General features: G+C 47.3%; 1 protein-coding gene across 9 annotated transcripts in view; it reads right to left on the bottom strand.

Moving 5' to 3' along the window:
• The window catches only part of LOC140399232 (kynurenine--oxoglutarate transaminase 1-like), a 64,714-nt gene that overhangs the window by 5,447 nt on the left and 36,283 nt on the right, over nt 1–22,984 (bottom strand). For all 9 annotated transcript variants that reach the window (XM_072488631.1, XM_072488633.1, XM_072488629.1 and 6 more), the window contains 3 exons: nt 15,862–15,982; nt 7,842–7,918; nt 6,192–6,281 (listed from right to left, as the gene is read on the bottom strand). In XM_072488631.1, the coding sequence (XP_072344732.1) occupies nt 6,192–6,281; nt 7,842–7,918; nt 15,862–15,982 (288 nt within the window). The remainder of the gene's footprint in view (nt 1–6,191; nt 6,282–7,841; nt 7,919–15,861; nt 15,983–22,984) is intronic.

The raw sequence follows: 22,984 nt of genomic DNA, 5'->3' as shown, positions 1-22,984 counted from the left end.
CCGGTTGAGGCCGCACTTATGTGTGTGGAACTTGGCTATAAGCTTCTGCTCGGCGATTCTGCGTTGTCGCGCGTCCTGAAGGCCGCCCTGGAGAACGCTTACCCGGAGATCAGAGGTTGAATGCCCTTGACTGCTGAAGTGTTCCCCGACTGGAAGGGAACATTCCTGCCTGGTGATTATCGCGCGATGTCCGTTCATTCGTTGTCGCAGCGTCTGCATGGTCTCGCCAATGTACCACGCTTCGGGACATCCTTTCCTGCAGCTTATGAGGTAGACAATGTTGGCCGAGTCGCACGAGTATGTACCGCGTACCTAGTGGGCGGTGTTCTCACGTGTAATGGTGGTATCCATGTCGATGATCTGGCACGTCTTGCAGAGATTGCCATGGCAGGGTTGTGTGGTGTCGTGGTCACTGTTCTGAAGGCTGGGTAGTTTGCTGCAAACAATGGTTTGTTTGAGGTTGCGCGGTTGTTTGAAGGCAAGTAGTGGGGGTGTGGGGATGACCTTGGCAAGATGTTTATCTTCATCGATGACGTGTTGAAGGCTGTGAAGAAGATGTCGTAGTTTCTCCGCTCCGGGAAAGTACTGGACGACGAAGGGTATTCTGTCGGTTGTGTCCCATGTTTGTCTTCTGAGGAGGTCGGTGCGGTTTTTTGCTGTGGCGCGTTGGAACTGTCGATCGATGAGTCAAGCGCCATATCCCGTTCGTACAAGGGCATCTTTCAACGTCTGTAGATGTCTGTTACGTTCCTCCTCGTCTGAGCAGATCCTGTGTATACGGCGAGCTTGTCCATAGGGATTGGCTTCTTTAATGTGTTTAGGGTGGAAGCTGGAGAAGTGGAGCATCGTGAGGTTATCCGTGGGTTTGCGGTAAAGCGAAGTGCTGAGGTGACCGTCCTTGATGGAGACGAGTGTGTCCAAGAATGCAACTGATTTTGGAGAGTAGTCCATGGTGCGTCTGATGGTTGGATGGAACTTATTGATGTCATCGTGTAGTCGTTTCAGTGATTCTTCGCCGTGGGTCCAAAGGAAAAAAATGTCATCGATGTATCTGGTGTATAACGTCGGTTGAAGGTCCTGTGCGGCGAGTAGGTCTTGTTCAAGCTTGAGCATGAAGATGATCATGGCTGATCATCCAACTCAATAGCCTGATCCGTCTCTTCCGCCCCCCCCCCCCCCCCCCATATCCTTTGATCTCCCAAGTGCTATATCTAACTGTTTCTTGAAAACAGTGTTTTGGCCTCAGCTGCTTTCTGTGGTCGCAAATTCCACAGGCCGATCACTCTGGGTGAAGACATTTCTCCTCATTTCTGTCCGAAAGAGCTTTGACAAAGAGTCATCGGACTCGAAACGTTAGCTCTTTTCTCTCCCTACAGACGCTGCCAGACCTGCTGAGGTTTTCCAGCATTTTCTCTTTTGTTTCAGATACCATAGACACATTGGGTTGAATGGCTGCATCATTCCAAGATTAATATTTAAAAGAATCTCTTGTGACATGGGATTAATGCCAATGAAAACTACCAAAATAAGTCTCAGCATTCCACAATAGTGAGTTGCACTATTTCTATCCCGTTGTCCATGGATTGCTAACCAGTATCACCAGTTCAGCAATATAGATTTTAGTTCTTGGCTCTTAAGATGGGCGGCATGGTAGCACAGTGGTTAGCACTGTTGCTTCACAGCACCACTGTCCCGGGTTCGATTTCCGCTTGGGTCATTGTCTGTGCGGAGTCTGCACATTCTCCCCGTGTCCGCGTGGGTTTCCTCTGGGTTCTCTGGTTTCCTCCCACAAGTCCTGAAAGACATGCTTGTTCGGTAAATTGGACATTCTTAATTCTTCCTCTGTGTACCAGAACAGGTGCCGGAGTGTGGCCACTAGGGAATTTTCACAGTCAACTTCATTGCAGTGTTAATGTAAGCCAACTTGTGACAATAATAAAGATTATTATTCTCCCCGTGTCTGCGTGGGTTTCCTCTGGGTGCTCTGGTTTCCTCCCACAGTCCAACGATGTGCAGGTTAGGTGGATTGACCATGCTAAATTGCCCCTTAGGGTGCAGTTTCAGGAATAGGGCAGGGGATTGGGCCTAAGTAGGGTGGTCTTTTGAAGGGTCGGTGTAGACTCAATGGGCCGAATGGGCTCCTTCTGCACTGTCGGGATTTTAGATGACCACAAATGCATCCACTATTTCTAGAGCCGCTTCTTTAAGTACTCTGGAATGTAGATTATCAGGCCGTGGGAACTTATTGGCCTTCAATCCCATCAATTTCCCCATTACCATTTCTCTACTAATACTGTTTCTCTACTAATACTGATCTCCTGTAGTTCCTCCCTCTCAATAAACCCCGTGTTCCCCAACATTTCTGGTACATTATTTGTGTCCTCCTTTGTGAAGACAGAACCAAAGTATGTATTTAGTTGATCAGCCATTTCTTTGTTCCCTATTATAAATTCCCCTGTTTTTGCCTGTAAGGGACTTTTTGTCTTCACATACCTATAGAAACTTTGAGTCAGTTTTTATGTTCCCCGCAAGAGTCTATTTTCCCCTTCTTGATCAATCCCATGGTCCTCCTTTGCGGAATTCTAAACCACTCCCAAACCTCAGATCTGTTGTTATTCCTTTGTATGCTACTTCCTTGGATCTAATTCACTAATTTCCCTTGTAAGCCATTGTTTGGCCACCGTTCCAGTTTTACATTTGCGCTAGACAGGAATAAACAATTAATTGCAATTCACTCATGCGTTCCTTGAATGTTTGTCGCTGCCTATCCACTGTCATCCCTTTTGAGTAACATTTCCCAATCCATTATAGCCAACTTGTGCCTCATATCATTGTAGTTTCCTGTATTTAGATTCAGGACCTTAGTCTCAGAATCAAATACATCACTTACCATTTTGATTAAATATTCTATCGTATTATGGTTGTTCATCCTCAAGGGGTCTCACACAACTGGATTGCCAATGATTCCTTTCTCATTACACAATACCCCTTCTACAATGGCCTATTCTCCAGTTGGTTCCTCAACATATTCGTCCAGAAAACCATCCCGTTTACATTACAGGAATTCCTCCTCTACAGCATTGTGACCAATATGATTTTGCCCAATCTATATGCAGATTAAAATCACTCTTAATTAAAGATGTTCTTTTATCACATGCACTTCTAATTTCCCGTTTAATGCCATTCCCAACATCAACACTACAGTTTGGAGTCGACACACAACCCCCCCCCAAAAGTTTTTTGCCCCTTGGTGTTTCTCAACTCTACCCATATAGATTCCACTTGGTCAAAGCCAATATCTTTCCTCTCTATTGCATTAATCTCCTCTTTAACCAGCAATGCAACTCCACCACCGTTTCTTTTTTGTCTGTCCTTCCTAAATACCAAATATACCCCTGAATGTCCAATTCCCTTCACTGGTCACCTTGCAGCCATGTCTCCGTAATCCCAACTATGTCATACCCTTTTACATCTAATTGCGCGATTAACTCATCTATTTTATTGCGAACGCTCTGCGCATTAAGTCACAAAGCATTAAGGCTGGTCTTTTTAACATTACTTATCCCGTTCGCATTATTCTTCACTGTGGCCCTGTTTAAATCTGACCTTTGATTTCTGCTTTTTGTTTTTGTCCTTGATTTCCCACCCCCCCTGCCATTTTAGTTTAAACCCTCCCCAACCACTCTAGCAAATACTCCCCCGAGGACATCAGTCCGAGTCCTGACCAGGTGTAACCCGTCCAGTTTGCACTGGTCCCACCTTCCCCAGAATCAGTCCCAATGTACCAGGAATCTGAAACACTCCCCCTCACACCATCTCTTCATCCACGTATTCACCCGACATAACCTGCTATTCCTGCTCGGACTACCATGTGGCACTGGTAGTAATCCTGCGATCACTACCTTAGAGGTCTGACTTCTCAACTTTCTTCCACTCCTAATATTCTGCTTTTAGAACCTCATCCCTTTTTTCATCTATGTCATTTGTACCAATATATACCATGACCACTGGCTATTCACCCTCCCCCTCCAGAATGTCTTGCAGCCACTCCGAGCACCATCCTGGAGTCTCGTTTGTGGGCATAGAAACACCTACCCTATTCCCCTTCCAATTGAATCCCCTATAACTATTGCAATCTCACACTTTATACTCCTCTCCTCTGCAGCAGAACCAACTGTGGTGCAATAAATTTGGCTCCTGCTGCTTTCTCCTGAGAGGCCATTCCCTCAACAATATCCAAAGCGGTATATCTGTTTTGCAGGGGAATGGTCACAAAAGATTCCTGCACTGCCAGCCTAGTCCTCTTGCTCTGCCTAGTGGCCACCCATTCCCTTCCTGTCTGTGGAGTCTGAGCCTGCAGTGTGACCACCTCTCTATACATGCTAGCCACAATACTTTCATTTTTTTTAATTTAAAGAACCCAAATCTTTTCCCCCCCCAATTAAGGGGCAATTTAGCATGGCCAATCCACCTACCCCGCACATCTTTTAGGTTGTGGGGGTGTGAGACCCATGCAAACACGGGGAGAATGTGCAAACTCCACACGGACAGTGACTCAGGGCCGGGATCGAGCCTGGGTCCTCAGCGCTATGAGGTAGCTGTGCTAACCAATGCGTCACTGTGCTGCCCTTGGCCACAATACTCTCCGCCTTGAGTATGCACCACAGTGTCCCCCAGCCACTGCCTCAGCTCTGAAATCCGGCTGGGGACACCTCCTGCACACATTCTAGCCCCAGGCACTGGAAACGTTCCCGGATTCACACATGGAGCTTGGAGCTCTCCTGCCATGACTTACTCCTTTAAATTAAACCTTTAGAAGTAGCTTGATATCAGATTATATCCAATTCTCTTGGGCCCATAGTGAGGCGAGGTTGATTCAAAATGTGGATTTAAGGTTTTTGATTGGGAGAGGTGAAAGCTTTAGAGGCAGTTCCAGGAAAAGTGGCAGGGATAGCTGAAGGTTCAGTCAGTAAAGATTGAACAGAGGTAGTAGGAGTAGGTGCACAGATGATTCGAGGGTTGGAGGGTGTGGGGAGAGGTAAGGTTGGAAGAGATTGCAGAGGTAGAGCGGGTCAAGACTGCTGAGGAATTTGAAGTTTAAAAACAAAGATTTTAAATTCAATCTGTAGGGAACTAGGAGCTGGTGTAGATTGAAGCGAATGGGAGTAATGGATAAGGAGTTTGCGTGGCATGTAATAGCTGGGTGTTTTAGGTTTAGATAAGTGGGGTGAAACCTTATTGGTCGAGTGTTTTCACCATCGGCAGATTGTACCTTCACATATGTGGATTTTTCATTGGTCTGGTTTGGACATTTGCAAGTCTGCTGTTGGACTTTCACACCTTAAGATTTATGGCTGACCTAGAGATCACAGCAAAAAGTAGTTTTATATTTGTTTTGAAAGAGGAACTATTTTGAACTAAACAACACGGAAATCGCAAAAATAAGACAGGAGAGCTATGAAAATGCTTCATGAATGCTGTACTAGTTGGGGAGGGGGAAATGAGAAGTTGGAAGTGTATTATTAGAAAGATGGGGGATGAACTCCACATGATTACATTCCTCATTTTACTGGGCACATAACTGAATTTTGCCACTATAGCAAAGTAGTCACTTTTGTCATGTGAGAGTACCTTTAAGAAATGGGTGTTTATCAGTGATGTCAGAGTGTGGGTGGAGCTGGGCTGTCTGTCAGCTTTTTACTTTCGTTTTTCGGCTGTTTGCTGCAGGGTGTGTTTTCGGCTGTTTGCTGCAGTCACAGCCAGAAGGTGTATGAGTCTCTCTCTCCCTAATCCAAAAACTGTAAATCGATCCTTTGGTGATTTAAAACTAATAACTGCTCTCAGTAGTGACTTTAACCTGATGTGCTTCTGTTTAAAGTTCCTTTTTTTAAGTCTAATGGATGTTAAAAGGAAAGCTTAAAGGATTACTTAGTGTTGTAGTCTTTGGAGGTTGTATTTGAATTAGTGGTTGCTAAGATGTTCAGTGTATGTTTTAAAAAGGTTAACTTGAGTTCATAGAATAAACATTGTTTTGCTTTAACAAATACTTTTCCATTTCTGCTGTACCACACTATGGAGTGGGCCATGTGCTCCCCATACCACAATCTATTAAAAGTTGTGGGTCAGGTGAACTCCATGATACAGTTTGGGATTCTCTAAACCCTGTCCCATAACACTTTGGTACTTCTTACCTGTGCTCCAGTGGCGCAATGATAGTTTGAATTCTGATGGACAGTCTGCAAGTGGTTGATAACGTCTTTATGTCCAATTGCCCAGCCAACCTACAATAAACATTTAGATAAAATAATCACAAAATTCCTAATGTAAGGGTCCTTCCAGTTGATTCCCTTATTTTCCCTTTCTTTAATTTTGCCGTTATCATTTTTCGATCCATGGATGCTTAATGGACATGTATCTTTAAGTCAAGCAGCAGAGAGAATGAGGAATTCAAGAAGTTGCAACATAGTATATGGTGCTAGCCTTCGTGCAACAAAACTCAGACTTTGTGGCTGTGGCACCCGAGAAATGGGGTGGGACTTTGTTTGAATGGTTGGCTGGTGGCCAATAATTTTGGCCAAAAGGCAGTATTCTGCCCGGTAACAGATGGTGATTAGATTCTGCCTGAGGGGGATGATTTCTCGGGACCTAAGGAAAGCAGAGTTGAGACCTGGACACACAGGGACAAGGGCTACTCTCTCTTCAGAAATGATGTGGAGATGCCGGCGTTGGACTGGGGTGAGCACAGTACGAAGTCTTACAACACCAGGTTAAAGTCCAACAGGTTTGTTTCGATGTCACTAGCTTTCGGAGCGCTGGAGGAAGGAGCAGCGCTCCGAAAGCTAGTGACATCGAAACAAACCTGTTGGACTTTAACCTGGTGTTGTAAGACTTCGTACTCTCTTCAGAAAGGCTGCGAGTTGATGTATTCCTGAACCTGAATGAATGAATGTACAGGGAAACCATTACAGGCTGCAAACTGAGGCCTGGATCTGAAAGCTTACTTTGAAAGGTCTGCTTAAAGACAACCATCTGAAACAAAGACTCTTTTTCCTTTTACTTATTATTTTCACCCCTCTCCTCCTTTCTGCGTTTTTCTGTTTTGTGTGTGTAAGTGGATGATTAGGAATTAGATAATAGTTAACCAGTTGTATTTGCTGCATATTTCATTATAGTTCTTGTTATAAATAAAAAGTAACTGCTTGAATTTGCAAACGTGGTGACTGTAATTATTGGGCAGACAAGGGCCAAAGACTGTAGGTATTTTTTGAAGAATTAGTGATCAATTCAATTGTGTTGCGACTCCAGGTCAAATGTAAGATGAACAGATTGATTTTTACATAGGATTTTTTCTTTTAATCAGCTGATCCAACTCTGAAAGCAAAGTTGAGATGAAAACATAAGCTTTGCCAGTATAGTGTGATTGGATGTAACATCACAACAGCAGCCAATGTGCCAGGCACTGAAGTTTAACTTCATGTTAATTCTCCTCTGATGTTTCTAACTATGTAGCTAAGCTGCAGTGCAATGGATCACTTGACTCAATGTTTGGGAATTAGGATGAACTTCATCATTTTATTATACTGCAACTGATCCCAAATTCTGCTACAACTCCAGCTCAAGAGGTCACATTTGGTACAGTTCAAGTCAGTTCAGCCACAATAATAAAAAGCATCAGAATAGGTGCTAATCCTCTGGTTAAAACTGCATTAGCATTCCTTCTAAAGAATAAAATTGTCTTTTGCTTAGGGATTAAAGATTGTATCAGTTGTAAACTGAGGCCCATTACTACATACAATAACATTTGCATCAATCAAATTTTCTGACAACTTTCTCCAACTCACCTTCCAACCTGTAGCACTGAAGGCTTTTCCTCCACTTCCGATGGTGATTGTCCGCTCCCACATCCCAGGCAGGCTAGCTAAGAAGAAGAAAACATGAATAGTAGCTATCAAGAGGGGTGTGTGTGTGTTTGGGGCAGTAGGGTACAGGGGAGATGAGAGTGGAAGAAGAAATTATAAGAGTAACTTTTGCAAGTTTCCGCACTACTGTGGAGCCTCATTCGAAGGACGTGTAGTAGCCGAGCTGGGGCTATAACTGTGTTGCCCTGACTTTCCCAACTGTTAGCAAGACTCCAAGCCCAATGTTCGACCTCACAAGAAATACACACAAGCAAAACTGTTGTTAAAATCGGTTACTATTCAACTACAAGAATAATAATTGCATCAAACACAGTGGCAGCACAGCGGTTAGCACTACTGCCTCAGCACCAGGGACTGACTCGGATCTTGGTCGACTGTGTGTGGTGTTTGTACATTCTCCCCATGTCAAGTGTTCCCCCTGTTCTCACTTTCCACTTTAACAGATAATACTTCCAGTACACATCACTCACTTTTTCCAGTTCCGTTAAAAGTCCTTGAATTGAAATATTAACTCTGTTTATTTAGTCAGGCCTCAAAACAATAATAAGAGGAAGCAGCTTGCAGTTATTCAACACTGTTGACATAAAAACGTCCCAAGGCATTTCACAGGCAGGTCGATGGTACTTAGCCAGAAAATGGGGTGAAAGGTAAGCAGGACTTGGTATGAAGCAGGATGTCAATAGCAAACTTTGTGACAGGTTGGGGTTTATGAACAGCAGAGGAGGAGAGGCCAGTAAGGAAATCATCTCCATTGAGCCGGTAAATGGTGCAGCCATCTGCAAGGAATTCAGTAGTTGAGGTAGAAACAGACACAGACAATGTTATGGGAGGTAGAAGCAAGTGGGCTTAGTAATGGGAAGGATATAGATTCAGACACTCAGATCAGGGTCAGCCAAGATGCTGAGGATGTCAGCCATCAGTTCAGTTTGAAACAGTTGTCAGGGATGGCACTGGAATCAGTGGCAAGAGAGTGCGAAATGAGGAAGGAGCCAAAAGGTTTCAGTTTTCCTAATGTTGAGTTGAAAATATTTATCCAAGACTGTATGCTGGACAAGCATTCTGACAGTCCACAGGCTTCTGAGCTGAGTAGTAGCAGAAAGTCCGAGCTGGGTATCATCAGCCAGTGAACGTGATCTATTTGGATTTCCAGAAGGCCTTTGAAAAGGTGCTGTACAAGAGGCTGCTAAATAAGATAAGAACTCATGGTGTTAGGGGCAAGATACTGGCATTTTTAGAGGATTGGCTGGCTGGCAGAAGACAGAGTGAGGATAAAGGGGTCCTTTTCAGATGGCAGCCGGTGACTAGTGGTGTTCCGCAGCTATTCACAATATAAATTAGTGCTCTGGAAGAGCATTGTTGCTATGTTTGCAGATGATACAAGGATGTGTAAAGGGACAAGTTGTGTTGAGGAAGCAGAAGGGCTGCAGAAGGACCTGGACAGGCTAGGAGAGTGGGCAAAGGCATGGCAATTGGAATACAATGTAGGAAGAATAGAGGCATAGACTATTTTCTAAATGGGAAAAGGCTTCGGGAAATCAGAAGCACAAAGTGACTTAGGAGTCCGAGTTCAGGATTCTCTTAAAGTTAACAATTGCCAGTTGGCAGTCAGGCAAATGCAATATTCACATTCATGTCGAGAGGGCTAGAGTACAAGAGCAGGGATGTACTGTTGAGGCTGTATAAGGCTCTGGTCAGACCCTATTTGGGATATTATGAGCAGTTTTGGGCCCCATATATAAGAAAGGATGTGCTGGCCTTGGAAAGAGTCCAGAGGAGGTTCACACGAATAACCCCCAGAATTAAGGACTTGTCATATAAAGGAGCAGTTGAGGACTCTGGATCTGTACTTGATGGAGCTTAGAAGGATGAGGGGAGGGGTGGAGGAAGGAGAAGAATCTCATTGAAACTTACAAAATACCGAGAGGCCTAGATGGAGTGAACGTGGAGAGGATATTTCCACTAGTAGGAGAAACTAGAACCCGAGGGCACAGCCTCAGACCGAAGGGACAATCCTTTAAAACAGGAATGAGTACGAATTTCTTCAGCCGGAGGATGGTGAATCTGTGGAACTCATTACCGCAGCATAGAGGTAGATAGGTTCTTGATTAATAAGGGATCAGGGGTTACGGGGAAAGGCAGGAGAATGGGGATGATTGAATGGCGCAGCATACTCAATGGGCCGAATGGCCTAATTCTGCTCCTATGTATATGGTCTTATAAGGGGAGTTAAAAAATATATATATATTTTATTAAAGTTTTCAAACACAATTTTTCCACTTTACAAATCAACATAAGAGATAACACAACAACTAATAAGTAACATTATTTAAATAAAATAGTGAACTAGCAAAGTAACAAGAAATAGTGTTCCCTCCCCCCCCGCCCCTCTGGGCTGCTGCTGACGACGATCTATTTTCCCTTAACGTTCCGCGAGATAGTCAAGGAACGGTTGCCACCGCCTGGAGAACCCCTGAACCGATCCTCTCAACGCAAACTTCATCCGTTCCAGTTTTATGAACCCTGCCATGTCGTTTATCCAGGCCTCCACGCTGGGGGGTTTCGCTTCCTTCCACATAAGTAAGATCCTTCGCCGGGCTACCAGGGACGCAAAGGTCAGAATATTGGCCTCTTTCGCCTCCTGCACTCCCGGCTCTTCCGCTACCCCAAATATAGCTAACCCCCAGGCTGGCTTGACCCGGACCTTCACCACCTTTGAAATCACTCTTGCCACTCCCCTCCAGTACTCATCCAGTGCCGGACACGACCAGAACATGTGTGTGGTTCGCCGGGCTTCCCAAGCACCTCCCGCACCTGTCCTCCACTCCGAAGAACCTGCTCAGTCTTGCTCCCGTCATGTGTGCTCTGTGTAGAACCTTGAATTGTATCAGGCTAAGCCTGGCACACGAGGAAGAGGAATTTACCCTACTTAGGGCATCAGCCCACAGCCCCTCCTCAATCTCCTCCCCCAGCTCTTCCTCCCATTTTCCTTTCAGCTCCTCTACCAGCGCCTCCCCCTCGTCTCTCATCTCCTGATATATTTCGGACACTTTGCCCTCCCCGACCCATACCCCCGAAATCACTCTATCCTGGATCCCCTGTGTCGGGAGCAGCGGAAATTCCCTCACCTGTTGCCTCGTAAACGCCCTCACTTGCATATATCTAAAGATATTCCTCAGGGGCAACTCATACTTTTCCTCCAGCGCTCCCAGGCTCGCAAACTCCCCGTCAATAAACAAGTCTCTCAAACTCCTAATTCCTGCCCGATGCCAGCTCTGGAACCCTCCGTCCATCCTTCCTGGGACAAACCTATGGTTATTCCTGATCGGGGACCACACCGAGGCACCCATCATCCCCCTATGTCGCCTCCATTGCCCCCAGATCCTCAAGGTTGCCACCACCACTGGGTTCGTGGTATACCTTTTCGGGGAAAGCGGTAGCGGCGCCGTCACCAGCGCCTTTAGGCTCGTTCCTTTACAGGACCGCATCTCCAGCCTCTTCCACGCCGCCCCCTCTCCCTCCTTCATCCACTTGCAAACCATCGCCACATTGGCGGCCCAGTAATAGTCGTCCAGATTCGGCAACGCCAGTCCCTCTGTCCCTGCTGCGCTGCAGGAACCCCCTCCTTACCCTCGGGGTCTTCCCTGCCCACACGAAACTCATAACACTCCTATCTATTTTCTTTAAAAAGGCCTTAATGATCAAAATGGGGAGACATTGAAACGCAAAAAGAAACCTTGGGAGGACCATCATCTTTACCGCCTGCACTCTGCCCGCCAGTGAGAGCGGCAGCATATCCCACCTCTTGAAATCCTCCTCCATCTGCTCCACCAGCCGCATCAGATTGAGTTTGTGTAGAGTTCCCCAGCTCTTGGCTACCTGAATCCCCAAATATCGGAAGCTCCTTTCCACTCTCCTTAACGGCAGGGCGTCTATCCCTCTTCCCTGATCCCCGGGGTGTACTACGAAAAGCTCACTCTTCCCCATATTAAGCCTATATCCCAAAAAATCTCCAAACTCCCACAATATCTGCATAACCTCTGTCATGCCCTCCACAGGATCCGCCACATAACGCAGATGACCTACTGCTGTGAGTGATACTCGATGTTCCTCTCCCCCTCTAACCACCCCCCTCCATTTCCTGGAGTCTCTCAACGCTATGGCCAGTGGTTCAATTGCCAGCGCAAACTGTAATGGGGACAACGGCCTGCCTTGTTCCCCTATGTAACCGAAAATACTCCGATCTCTGCCGATTTGTGACTACACTTGCCACTGGGGCCCCATATAGGAGTTTGACCCAACTGACAAACCCCTCCCTAAATCCAAACCTCCTCAACACCTCCCATAAATACGCCCACTCTACCCTATCGAATGCCTTCCCTGCATCCATCGCTACCACTATCTCTGCCTCCCCCTCCGCTGGGGGCATCATTATCACCCCCAACAGCCGTCGCACGTTGACAATCAGTTGTCTACCCTTTACAAACCCTGTCTGGTCTTCATGCACCACCCCTGGGACACAATCCTCGATGCTAGCACTTTTGCCAGCAACTTGGCGTCTACATTCAGGGGCGAGATAGGCCTATATGACCCGCATTGCAGCGGATCGTTATCCCGCTTCAGGATTAGTGATATCGTCGCCTCTGACAGTGTCGGGGGTAGAGTCCCCCCTTCTCTGGCCTCGTTAAAAGTTCTCGCCAGCAGCGGGGCCAACAAGTCCACATATTTCCTATAAAATTCCACCGGGAACCCGTCTGGTCCCGGGGCCTTCCCTGCCTGCATGTTCCCCAGCCCTTTAGTCACGTCATCCACCCCAATTGGCGCCCCCAGACCTGCCACCTCCTGCTCCTCCACCCTCGGGAACCTTAGTTGGTCCAGAAACTGTTGCATCCCCTCTTTTCCCTCCGGGGGTTGGGACCTATATAGCCTCCCATAAAAGGTCTTAAACACCTAATTTACCTTCCCTGCTCTCCGCTCCGTAGTTCCCGTTTCATCCCTGACTCCCCCTATTTCCCTCGCCGCTATCCTCTTACGAAGCTGGTGGGCCAGCAGCCGGCTCGCCTTTTCCCCATATTCGTATCTCATCCCCTGTGTCTTGCTCCACTGTGCCTCTGCCTTCCCTGTGGTCAGCAGGTCAAACTTCGTCTGAAGTCTTCGCCTCTCTCTATATATAGGCCTTCGTCCGGGGCCTCCGCATATCTTTTATCCACACTCAAAATCTCCCCCACTAATCTCTCCCTTTCTTTGCCCTTTTTTTTCTCCTTGTAAGCCCTAATGGAGATCAACTCTCCCCTAACCACCGCCTTCAGCGCTTCCCATACTACCCCCACCTGGATCTCACCGTCATCATTGGCCTCCAGGTACCTCTCAATACATCCCCGCACCCTTCCACAGACCCCCTCATCCGCCAATAGTCCCACATCCAGTCGCCAGAGTGGGCGCTGTTCCCTCTCCTCTCCTAGTTCCAGATCCACCCAGTGCGGGACATGGTCTGAAACGGCTATGGCCGAATACTCCGTTCCTGCCACCCTCAAAATCAGTGCCCTGCTCAAAACAAAGAAATCTATCCGGGAGTATACCTTATGGACATGGGAGAAAAAGGAGAACTCTTTGGCCAACGGCCTGGCAAATCTCCACGGATCCACTCCCCCCATTTGCTCCATGAACCCCCTGAGCACCTTGGCCACTGCTGGCCTTCTTCCGGTCCTGGATCTAGACCGATCTAACCCTGGATCCAGCACAGTATTGAAATCCCCCCCCCCATTACCAGGCTTCCCACCTCCAGGTCCGGGATACATCCCAGCATCCACTTCATAAATCCCACGTCGTCCCAGTTTGGGGCATATACATTTACCAGCACGACCTCCTTTCCCTGCAATCTACCACTCACCATCACATATCTACCACCGTTGTCCACCACTATATTCCTAGCCTCGAACGACACCCGTTTCCCCACCAATATCGCCGCCCCCCTTTTTTCGCGTCCAACCAAGTGGAACACCTGTCCCACCCATCCTTTCCTTAACCTAACCTGATCCGCCACCTTCAGATGCGTCTCCTGAAGCATGACCACGTCTGCCTTCAGTCCTTTTAAGTGCGCGAACATTCGGGCCCTCTTAAATCGGCCCATTTAGGCCTCTCACATTCCACGTGATCAGCCGGATTGGGGGGCCACCCGCCACCCGCACCCCCCCCCCCCCCTCGCCGACTAGCCATCCCCTATTCTAGGCCAGTCCCCCGTCCAGGTCCCGCGCACCCACCCGTCCCCCAGGCGGCGCACTCCCGTCCCGACCACCTTGCCAGCTCCTTCTCGGTCCCAGCAGCAGCAACCCAGTTGAACCCACCCCCCCCGCTAGATCCCCATCTAGCATGGTTACTCCCCCCATGATGCTTCCGAAAGTCAGCTGACTCCAACTGACCCCAGCTTCCCCCGCTCTCTCCTTGACCCCCCCCCGTGAGTGGAACGCTCATCCTTCTTGCGCCTATCTTCCCGCCATCATCTCCCTAGCGCGGGAAAAAACCCGCGCTTTCCTGGATCGGCCCCGCCCCCCATGGCGCAGCTCCCCCATTTCCCATCCCCCCCATAGTCCCTTTTTCTACCGGTGCCCACATTTCTCAGTGTCCCCCCGTCAAGAAGAGAAAAAACCCTGTCTATCGTCCCGATACTGTGAACCTCCCATTCCCCAATTTACATTTCTATACATCAACATCGTCGTCTCCCCCACAGCATTAGTCCCTCAGTTCTGGTCCAGTTTCTCTTCTTGGATGAAGGTCCATGCCTCATCCGACGTTTCAAAGTAGTAATGTTTGCCTTGGTGCGTGACCCACAATCGTGCCGGCTGCAGCAACCCAAACTTTATTTTCTTCTTGTGAAGCACCGCCTTGGCCCGATTAAAGCTCGCCCTCCTTCTCGCCACCTCCGCGCTCCAGTCCTGATACACTCGTATCACTGCATTCTCCCACCTGCTACTCCGTACCTTCTTGGCCCAGCTCAAAACCGCCTCTCTGTCGGTGAAGCGGTGAAATCTCACCACTATCGCCCTTGGTGGTTCTCCAGTCTTTGGTCTCTTCACAAGGACCCGGTGAGCCCCTTGCACCTCCAGGGGGCCCGAAGGGGCCTCAGCTCCCATTGGCGAATGGAGCATCGTGCTCACATTAGCCCCAGCGTCAGCTCCATCCACTCCCTCGGGGAGACCCAGAATCCGGAGGTTCTTTCTCCTCGAGCTGTTCTCCAGGACTTCGAGCCTTTCGATACACCTCTTATGTAGCGCCTCGTGCGTCTCCATTTTTACCGCTAGGCCCAGAATCTCATCCTCGTTCTCAGATGCCTTCGCCTTCACCCCACGGAGCTCTATCGCCTGGGCCTTTTGAGTTTCTTTTAGCCCTTTGATTGCCAATAACATCGGCGCCAGCACCTCCTTCTTTAATTCCTCCACACACCGTCTGAGGAATTCCTGCTGGTCCGGGCCCCATGTCGTCTGGGCTCCATCCGTCGCCATCCTGCTTCTTCCTTCTCTTCTCTGCCGCTGCTCCAAAGGATCCTTCGCAATCTGGCCACTACCACCGATCCTTTCCATACACACCCGGGGGGGGGGGGGGGGGGGGAGACTCCTTCCTTCGTCACCCCACACTGGGTTTGGTCCAAAGGAATTTCCGTTGGGGCTCCCAAAAAGAGCCCAAACGTCCATTAGAACAGGAGCTTAGCAGTGCATCGCCGCAACCGGAAGTCCCTTATAAGGGGAGTTAAACAGACAGCCGAATTATGTTCTTCTTGTAGAGTTACAGGAAGGCAGTGGATAACATTGCTGTGATCTCTTGAACTGAAGCAAGCACCACGGACATCAGATAGATTGTAAGTAAAGTTAATACTAAAATTAGGTTCTATTCTAGACCTATTCATGTTCACAAGTGTTTGGCTAAGAATGTACAGATAATGTTTTCTTACCAATTCGAACATGCTCATTTGCATCATACGCTAGCCACTCATACACCTCATCACTGATGCATAGCACGTTGTGTTTCACACACAGATCTGCGATCACCTGCAACTCTTCACGTTTGAAAACCTAAGCCAGGGTAAAACAAAGAGCAGCTGTTAAGTAATATGTTCAAAGTAGATGGAAACTAATCTAAATTTCCTTGTACTATGTCCCTCTTTCATCTTTCGTGTGTCCAGTCAGGTCACGGAAATGACTCCATTCCTGTCTGCTCATTAGATAGTAATGTCAGTCGCAAGCCAGAATATTTTTGCTTCCACTTGTCATTTAATCCCCATTGTGAGCATGCCAGACTGAAGTGGATATGATTGTTTGGCCCTCCATAAGCAACAGATGCCTTATCAAACACAAGCTGCCTTCAATTTCATGGAGGAAAAAAAATTCCTTTTTTTCTGGGTATTGCATTTAGTGACAGTGAAGGAATGCAGATACTTTTCCACGTCAAGATTGGTGAGTATCGGGGTAAGAGAGAGAAAGAGACAGAGCGAAAGTTCCAGGTGATTATGTTCTTATGTATTTGCTGCCCCTTTGTCCTGTATAGCAGCAGTTTGTGTCTTTGAAAGATGTGGTGTCGGGCAGCACGGTAGCACAGCGGTTAGCACTGCTGCCTCACATCACCAGGGACCCAGGTTCAACTCTGGCTTTGGTAAAGCCACAGTCTGTGCGTTCTCCCCATGTCCACGTCGATTTCCTCCGGCTGCTCCGGTTTCCCCCACCCACAGTCCAAATTTGTGCAGGTTAGGTGGATTGGCCATGCTAAAAAATTGCCCCTTTACCGTCCAGATTAGGTGGGGTTACGAGGATAGGGCAGGGAGTGGGTCTGGTAGGGTGCTCTTCCTGAGGGTCAGTGCAGGCGCGACGGGCCGAATGGCCTCCTTCCTCATTGTAGGGATTCTATGCTTCAATGTCTGAGGAGCCGTGGTAAGTTTCTGCAGTGTATCTTATAGATGGTACACACAGATGCCACTGTGTGTCGGTAGTGGAGCGAGTTAATGGTTGTGGATGGGGTGCCAGTCAAGCAAGCTGCTTTATCCGGGATGGTGTGAAGCGTCTCGAGTGTTGTTGGATCTGCATTCATCCAGGCAAGTGGATAGCATTCCATCACACTTCTGACTTGTGCCTTGTAGGTGGTGGGGAGTCAGGAAGAGAGTTGCTCACCTCAGGATTCATAGCCTCTGGCTCCAGTAACCACTGTATTTATATGGCTAATCCAGTTCAGTTCTGGTAACCCTTGGGGATGTTGTCAGCTTCCCCGCTGTTACCGGACTCCTAAACGACCCTCTTAGGGACTGACCTCATTGACACTACACCCCTGTATGCTTCATTCGATGCCGGTACTTGCGTAGCTACATTGTGTACCTTGTGTTGCCCTATTATGTATTTTCTTTTATTTACTTTTCTTTTCATGTACTTAATGATCTGTTGAGCTGATCGCAGAAAAATACTTTTCACTGTACCTCGGTACACGTGATAAACTCCAATCCAATCCAGCGATGGCAACGTCATTGAATGGGAAGAGGTGATGATTAGATTCTCTCTTGTTGGAGATAGTCATTGCTTGCCACTTATGTGGCGCAAATGCTACTTGCTATGATTAACTCAAGCCTAGATATTATCCAGGTCTAGCTGCATTTTGGACACGGACTGCTTTAGTATCTATAGCAAATGAACGACGCTAAACATTGCGCAGTTATCAGCAAACATCCTCACTTCTGATCTTATAATGGATGAAGCAGCTGAATATGGTTGGGCCAAGGACACCACCCTGAGGAACACTTGCAGTGATGTCCTGGAACGGAGATAATTGCCCTCCAACAACCACAAGCATTTTTCTTTGAGCCAGGTATGATCGCAGCCAGCAGTGAGTTATCACCCCCTGATTCCCATTGACTCAGTTTTGTGAGAACCCTTGCAACAACCTTCCCTGTGGCTGACAGCAGAGCAATTCCTCTGTAGTTACTGCAGTCGGATCTGTCAGCTTTCTGAAAAATGTCACGGTTACAGCGTCCGAGATCTCCTGGCATGTTTCCAGATAAGGGAAATTAGGTCACTCATTGGTTCTTTGGTGGGGGATTTCATCTTCCCCTACTTATGAGATGGAGGGAAGGGAGCTTTGCTGGCGAAACCTAGAAGCCCACGTGGGGTGAGGCGTTTTCTTTGGCATGTCGAGAACCAGATATGCTTGGTGGGCTGGGAGGTAGCTCCTGTTGGCCCACATGCAGAGTGCAAAGCACTTCCTTATCCCACAAATCAGTATTCACCGCCCCGATGGCTTCCCAATGATGGAATGGCTTGGAATCAAAAAACCTTGCCTCATAAAAAGGTTTTTCGCCCGTATTGCCCGTCTCAGCTCTTTGGAAAGAGCTTCTGGTTTAGGTCCACACTTCAGTAATTTCCCACAACACTGAAAATTAGTCCTCTGTACGTATAATCCTTTTGCTGATTGTTTCCACCACCCTTTTAGATTGTGCAGTCCAGATCTTAACAACCCTGTGTGAAAATCAATTCTATTCATTTTCCCTCTAGTTCTTTAGCCAATTATCTTAAATGTGATGAGTTTACCAAACTACTTACTGTATTAACTATATTTGCTCTATTAAAACCCTTTATAATTTTAAATATCGCTAATTGGTCACCCCTTAAACTTCTCGAAGGAAAGCAATCCCAGTTTCTCCAATCTCTCCATGAAACTAAAATCTCGCATCATCCTGGTAAACCTCCTCAGTATCCTTTCCGAGGCCTCAATATTCTTTCTGAACAGCAATGCTCATAATTTTATAGGCTATCCCTGCCAAGGTTTGGTGTAACTTCCTGGTTTTTGTATTCACTGCTTAGGATCCTCCTGTTAATTCCTGTCTGTCCCCTGTTTTTGCCCTTTTAATTTCTGTTATTCTGCTATTTCAATTTTTGTACACGGACCATTTAATGAAGATGGACTTGCACCTTCTAGTGGCTGGTTGCAAAGAGCTGTTTATATTTCTGTTGTAACCTGCCTATTTACCATTGGCTGGGGACTAATGACAATCCCACAATCCTGTGGGAGTATGAGCTTCCCCAATGAGGGGGGGCGGAGAAACCATTAGTAAACTCCTAGTATAAATAAAGCTGGCCAGTTTAGGAACCAGCAGGAAGGAGTGTGCAGCAAGGGAAATTGCTGCTGCTGTTATATATATATGTTATTGTAAATAAATGTTATTACTTTGTATCCTTAAAACTCGTGCTGGATTCTTCGTGGCCCTCACAAAACTGGCGACGAAGATGGGATCCTCTTGTGGGGGACGCGGGTGATTGTCCCGGAAAGAGGCCAGGAGCTGATACTAACAGACTTGCACAATGGGCATCCAGGTGTGACCAAAATGAAAATGTTGGCCCGGAGTTATGTCTGGTGGCCAGGCCTCGACATCGACATTGAGAAAGTGGCCCAAAACTGCTCCATTTGCCAGGAGCATCAGAAGCTTCCGCCGGCCGCACCCCTACATCACTGGGAATGGCCAGGGCGGCCTTGGGCACGCTTGCATGCAGATTTCGCAGGCCCTTTTCAAGGATCCAAGTTCCTTCTATTAATTGACGCCTAGTCTAAATGGCTAGAGGTGCATAAGATGCAGGGGACAACGTCCTGCACAACAATTGAAAAGATGCGTTTGTAGTTTAGTACGCATGGCCTCCCTGAGGCGCTGGTCACGGATAATGGCACTCCATTCACGAGTGAGGAGTTTGCGAGGTTCACGAAGATGAACGGCATACGCCATATCCGCACTGCCCCTTACCACCCGGCTTCAAATGGGTTGGCAGAGCGTGCAGTGCAGACATTCAAAAGAGGCCTAAAGAAGCAGTCTTCCGGATCAATGGACACGAGACTGGCTCGCGTTTTGTTTACGTACAGGACCACCCCTCATGCGGTGACTGGGGTAGCTCCTGCAGAACTCCTAATGGGCCGGAGACTTCGCACCCGCCTTAGTATGGTTCTCCCGGACATTGGCGCAAAAGTACGCCGCACACAAGAACGGCAGGGACAGGGATTTTCTCGGCATCGGCCGATTCGGCAGTTTGCGCCCGGTGACCCAGTGTTCGTTCGGAATTTTGCTGGTGGTGCGCAGTGGGTTCCTGGTGTAATCTTTCGCCAAACGGGCCCTATATCTTACCAGGTGCAAGCCCAGGGTCGTCTCCAGCGCAAACATGTAGACCACGTTCGGCCCAGAAGACTATCCCCTCAAAAAATTCCCCGCCCCCGGAGCTCATTTCTACAGCCGCAGAGACAAGAGACAAGGGAAGGTAATCCTCACAATCTTCCACTGCTGCCTCACTCGAAGCCTGCGCAGGTCGTTACAGAACCGAATGGAGATAGAGACACTGACATGACGGAGGCAGCAGACTCTGACTCCGAGATGGAGACACAGGATGCATCAGAGGGGGAATCCTCAGGGCCACGGGCCGTGGATGTACAACCGTTGCGCCGTTCATCACGGAAGCGCCGGTCTCCGTCTCGTTACACGCCGCCTGATCCAGCGCCGCGTGCAAATGGTGTCCGGCCTGTGGTAAAACGAGTCCGACGCCCTCCTTCACCAGGGTCTTCGGTGGATTCCTTGGACTTTGGGGGCGGGGGGGGAGGGAATGTTATAACCTGCCTACTTACCATTGGCTGGGGACTAACGACAATCCCACAATCCTGTGGGAGTATGAGCTTCCCCAATGAGGGGGGCAGAGAAACCATTAGTAAACTCCTAGTATAAATAAAGCTGGCCAGTTTAGGAACCAGCAGGAGTGTGCAGCAAGGGAAGTTGCTGCTGCTGTTATATATATATGTTATTGTAAATAAATGTCATTACTTTGTATCCTTAAAACTCGTGCTGGATTCTTCGTGGCCCTCACAAAAAGTTCAGATCAGCAGATTCAAGGGAGATAGGTGATGACACATCTTGATGGACTTGGCAGTCGGCCAATAGATTGTTTCGAATTGCCAGGCCTCATCAATGGCCCCTGCCAATTGAGCAGTGTTTTCTCTGGAATGTTCCTTCCTCTGTGTGACTGTGTTTGCTTTTACTGAAGCCTGGAGGGTTACAGCCTTAGTCTCGCTCTCTCATCTAATGGGTTCTTTCTGAAGATCCAAAGTAAAGACCTTTCTCTCTCCACAGCCAGACTGAACTGCATGGACATCCAGTGCAGCACCAGCTGCAGGAAGGGTCAGTTGTTTAAAACCCATTTAAAATCCTGTGTAGAGAACTCTGTTTTTAGCTCAGTAGGTTGTTGGTCATTCTGGTGGAGTTGGAAACAAGTAAGAATTAAACAGGCCTGAGGCTGCTTCTTCAAGTGAATGCCCAGGTTGGTAAAAGATAAAAATGCCAATCCAGTGGAAAACTTATTGTCTGAGACCCCATCTCTAACCTAACACCGATGATGGCTTTAATCTTCAAGCATTCTGGGAGGACAGCCTGCTGCTACAACCCTGACATCAGAAGCAAGGATACTCATCCTTCACTTCATCTTAATTCCTATTATTTTACCCCTTTCCCCTCCCTGTGTGTGTGTTTGGATAGAGGGTGGAATGGTAAAAGGGGGAGGGGGGGAAGGGGGTAGTAGATTAGCTGGCCATTATCCGGTTATAATTATTGTATGTTTCAAATTTGTTTGTGTTATAAATAAATAGTTGTGTTGTTCAACTTACAAGCCTTATGGCTATAACTTATTGAGCAGTCAAAGGGACAATGATTCTGAAAACTTTATACAAGTTAATTCACTTGTGCAGGGACGTCAGGGTGGGTGGGGCTGGGATTGACCATGCATTAGCCCAGGGTGTGGTAACACTGCCCCTGTTTACAAAGCCAAGTATCCCATATGATTTTGTAACCAAGGATTGGTGTAAATACACCATTCAGTCTTTCTGCGCTTCCAACACCCCTCAAAATAGTAATTATTGGACTATACTGTTTCCCCATATTGATCCTCCCATCGGGCATCATTCCACACTTATTCACATTAAATTGCATCTGCCATGCTTCCTCCCATTTCATTAGTCTGTTCATGTCCTCTTGAAGTCCAGTACTACCCCATTCGCCAATTACTAACATTGTCAAGTTATGTATCATCTGCAATCTTCAAGATTGTATTCTGTATACCCAAGTCCAGGCCATATATAACAAGAAAAGCAATGATCCCAATACTGATCTCTGGGGAACCTCACTGATTAGTTCTCTCCAGTTGGCAAAAAATGGGATAGCACTTTTCCATTCTCTGTTTTGGTTTATGTAACTGGAGAGCAACAAGGATAATTTTAAAAATATATATATCTTTATTAGGGTATTTGCAAGTTTTATAACAATAACAGCGACATAAACATGGTACAATAAGCATTTCCACCCCCATTCCAATCTTCACACCCCACCAACAATAAAGCTGAAGTTTTGGCCATTGCCTCCCTGGTAGCCCGGATCTTGTTAATGTGGAGAGACTCAAAACCCCTGAGTGTGGAGACCTGGGTTAGTGACATGGCTGGGTTTCTCAGCCTGGAGCGAATAAAGTTTGCCTTGAGAGGGTCCTTGCTGGGGTTCTCCCGGCAGTGGCAACCGTCCCTTGACTTTCTAGGAGAGCAGCAGCAGCAATCCAGGGGGGGGGGGGGGGGGGGCTTAGGTGGGGAACTGTTCATTTAATGTATATTCTCTTTTTGTATAATGATAACAGCCACCTAGTTTTGTTAAATATTTTCCTTTTATTTTTCTGTTTTTGGTTATTTAAAAATTCTGTTTGAAAAAAGCTTTAATAAAAATAAACTTTTTAAAAAAAATTATTTTTGTGCATCAGTTACCATATCAGCAATGATTTGTGCGGATCCAATTCAGGATTGTCCACTAGCTTCAAGGGAACATGCATGCCAGGCAGCTTATGTAAAAAAATGTTTTAATGTTCTAATATTACCTGTAGGTGGTGCTGCGATTTTGCTCATGTTTTGGCTAACTGCAGAAACACCCAGCTGCTAAGAAGATGGTGATTTCAGACTCAGAGTTTATGGTTTGGATTTTCCTTTGAAGAGCCAGCCATTTCGAGCAAAATACCAGCATTAAATGGAATAAAATGGAG

The sequence above is a fragment of the Scyliorhinus torazame genome, chromosome 22 (assembly GCF_047496885.1).
Source record: "Scyliorhinus torazame isolate Kashiwa2021f chromosome 22, sScyTor2.1, whole genome shotgun sequence".
Taxonomy (NCBI): Eukaryota; Metazoa; Chordata; class Chondrichthyes; order Carcharhiniformes; family Scyliorhinidae; genus Scyliorhinus; species Scyliorhinus torazame.
This window is presented reverse-complemented; position numbering and strand designations above follow the sequence as displayed.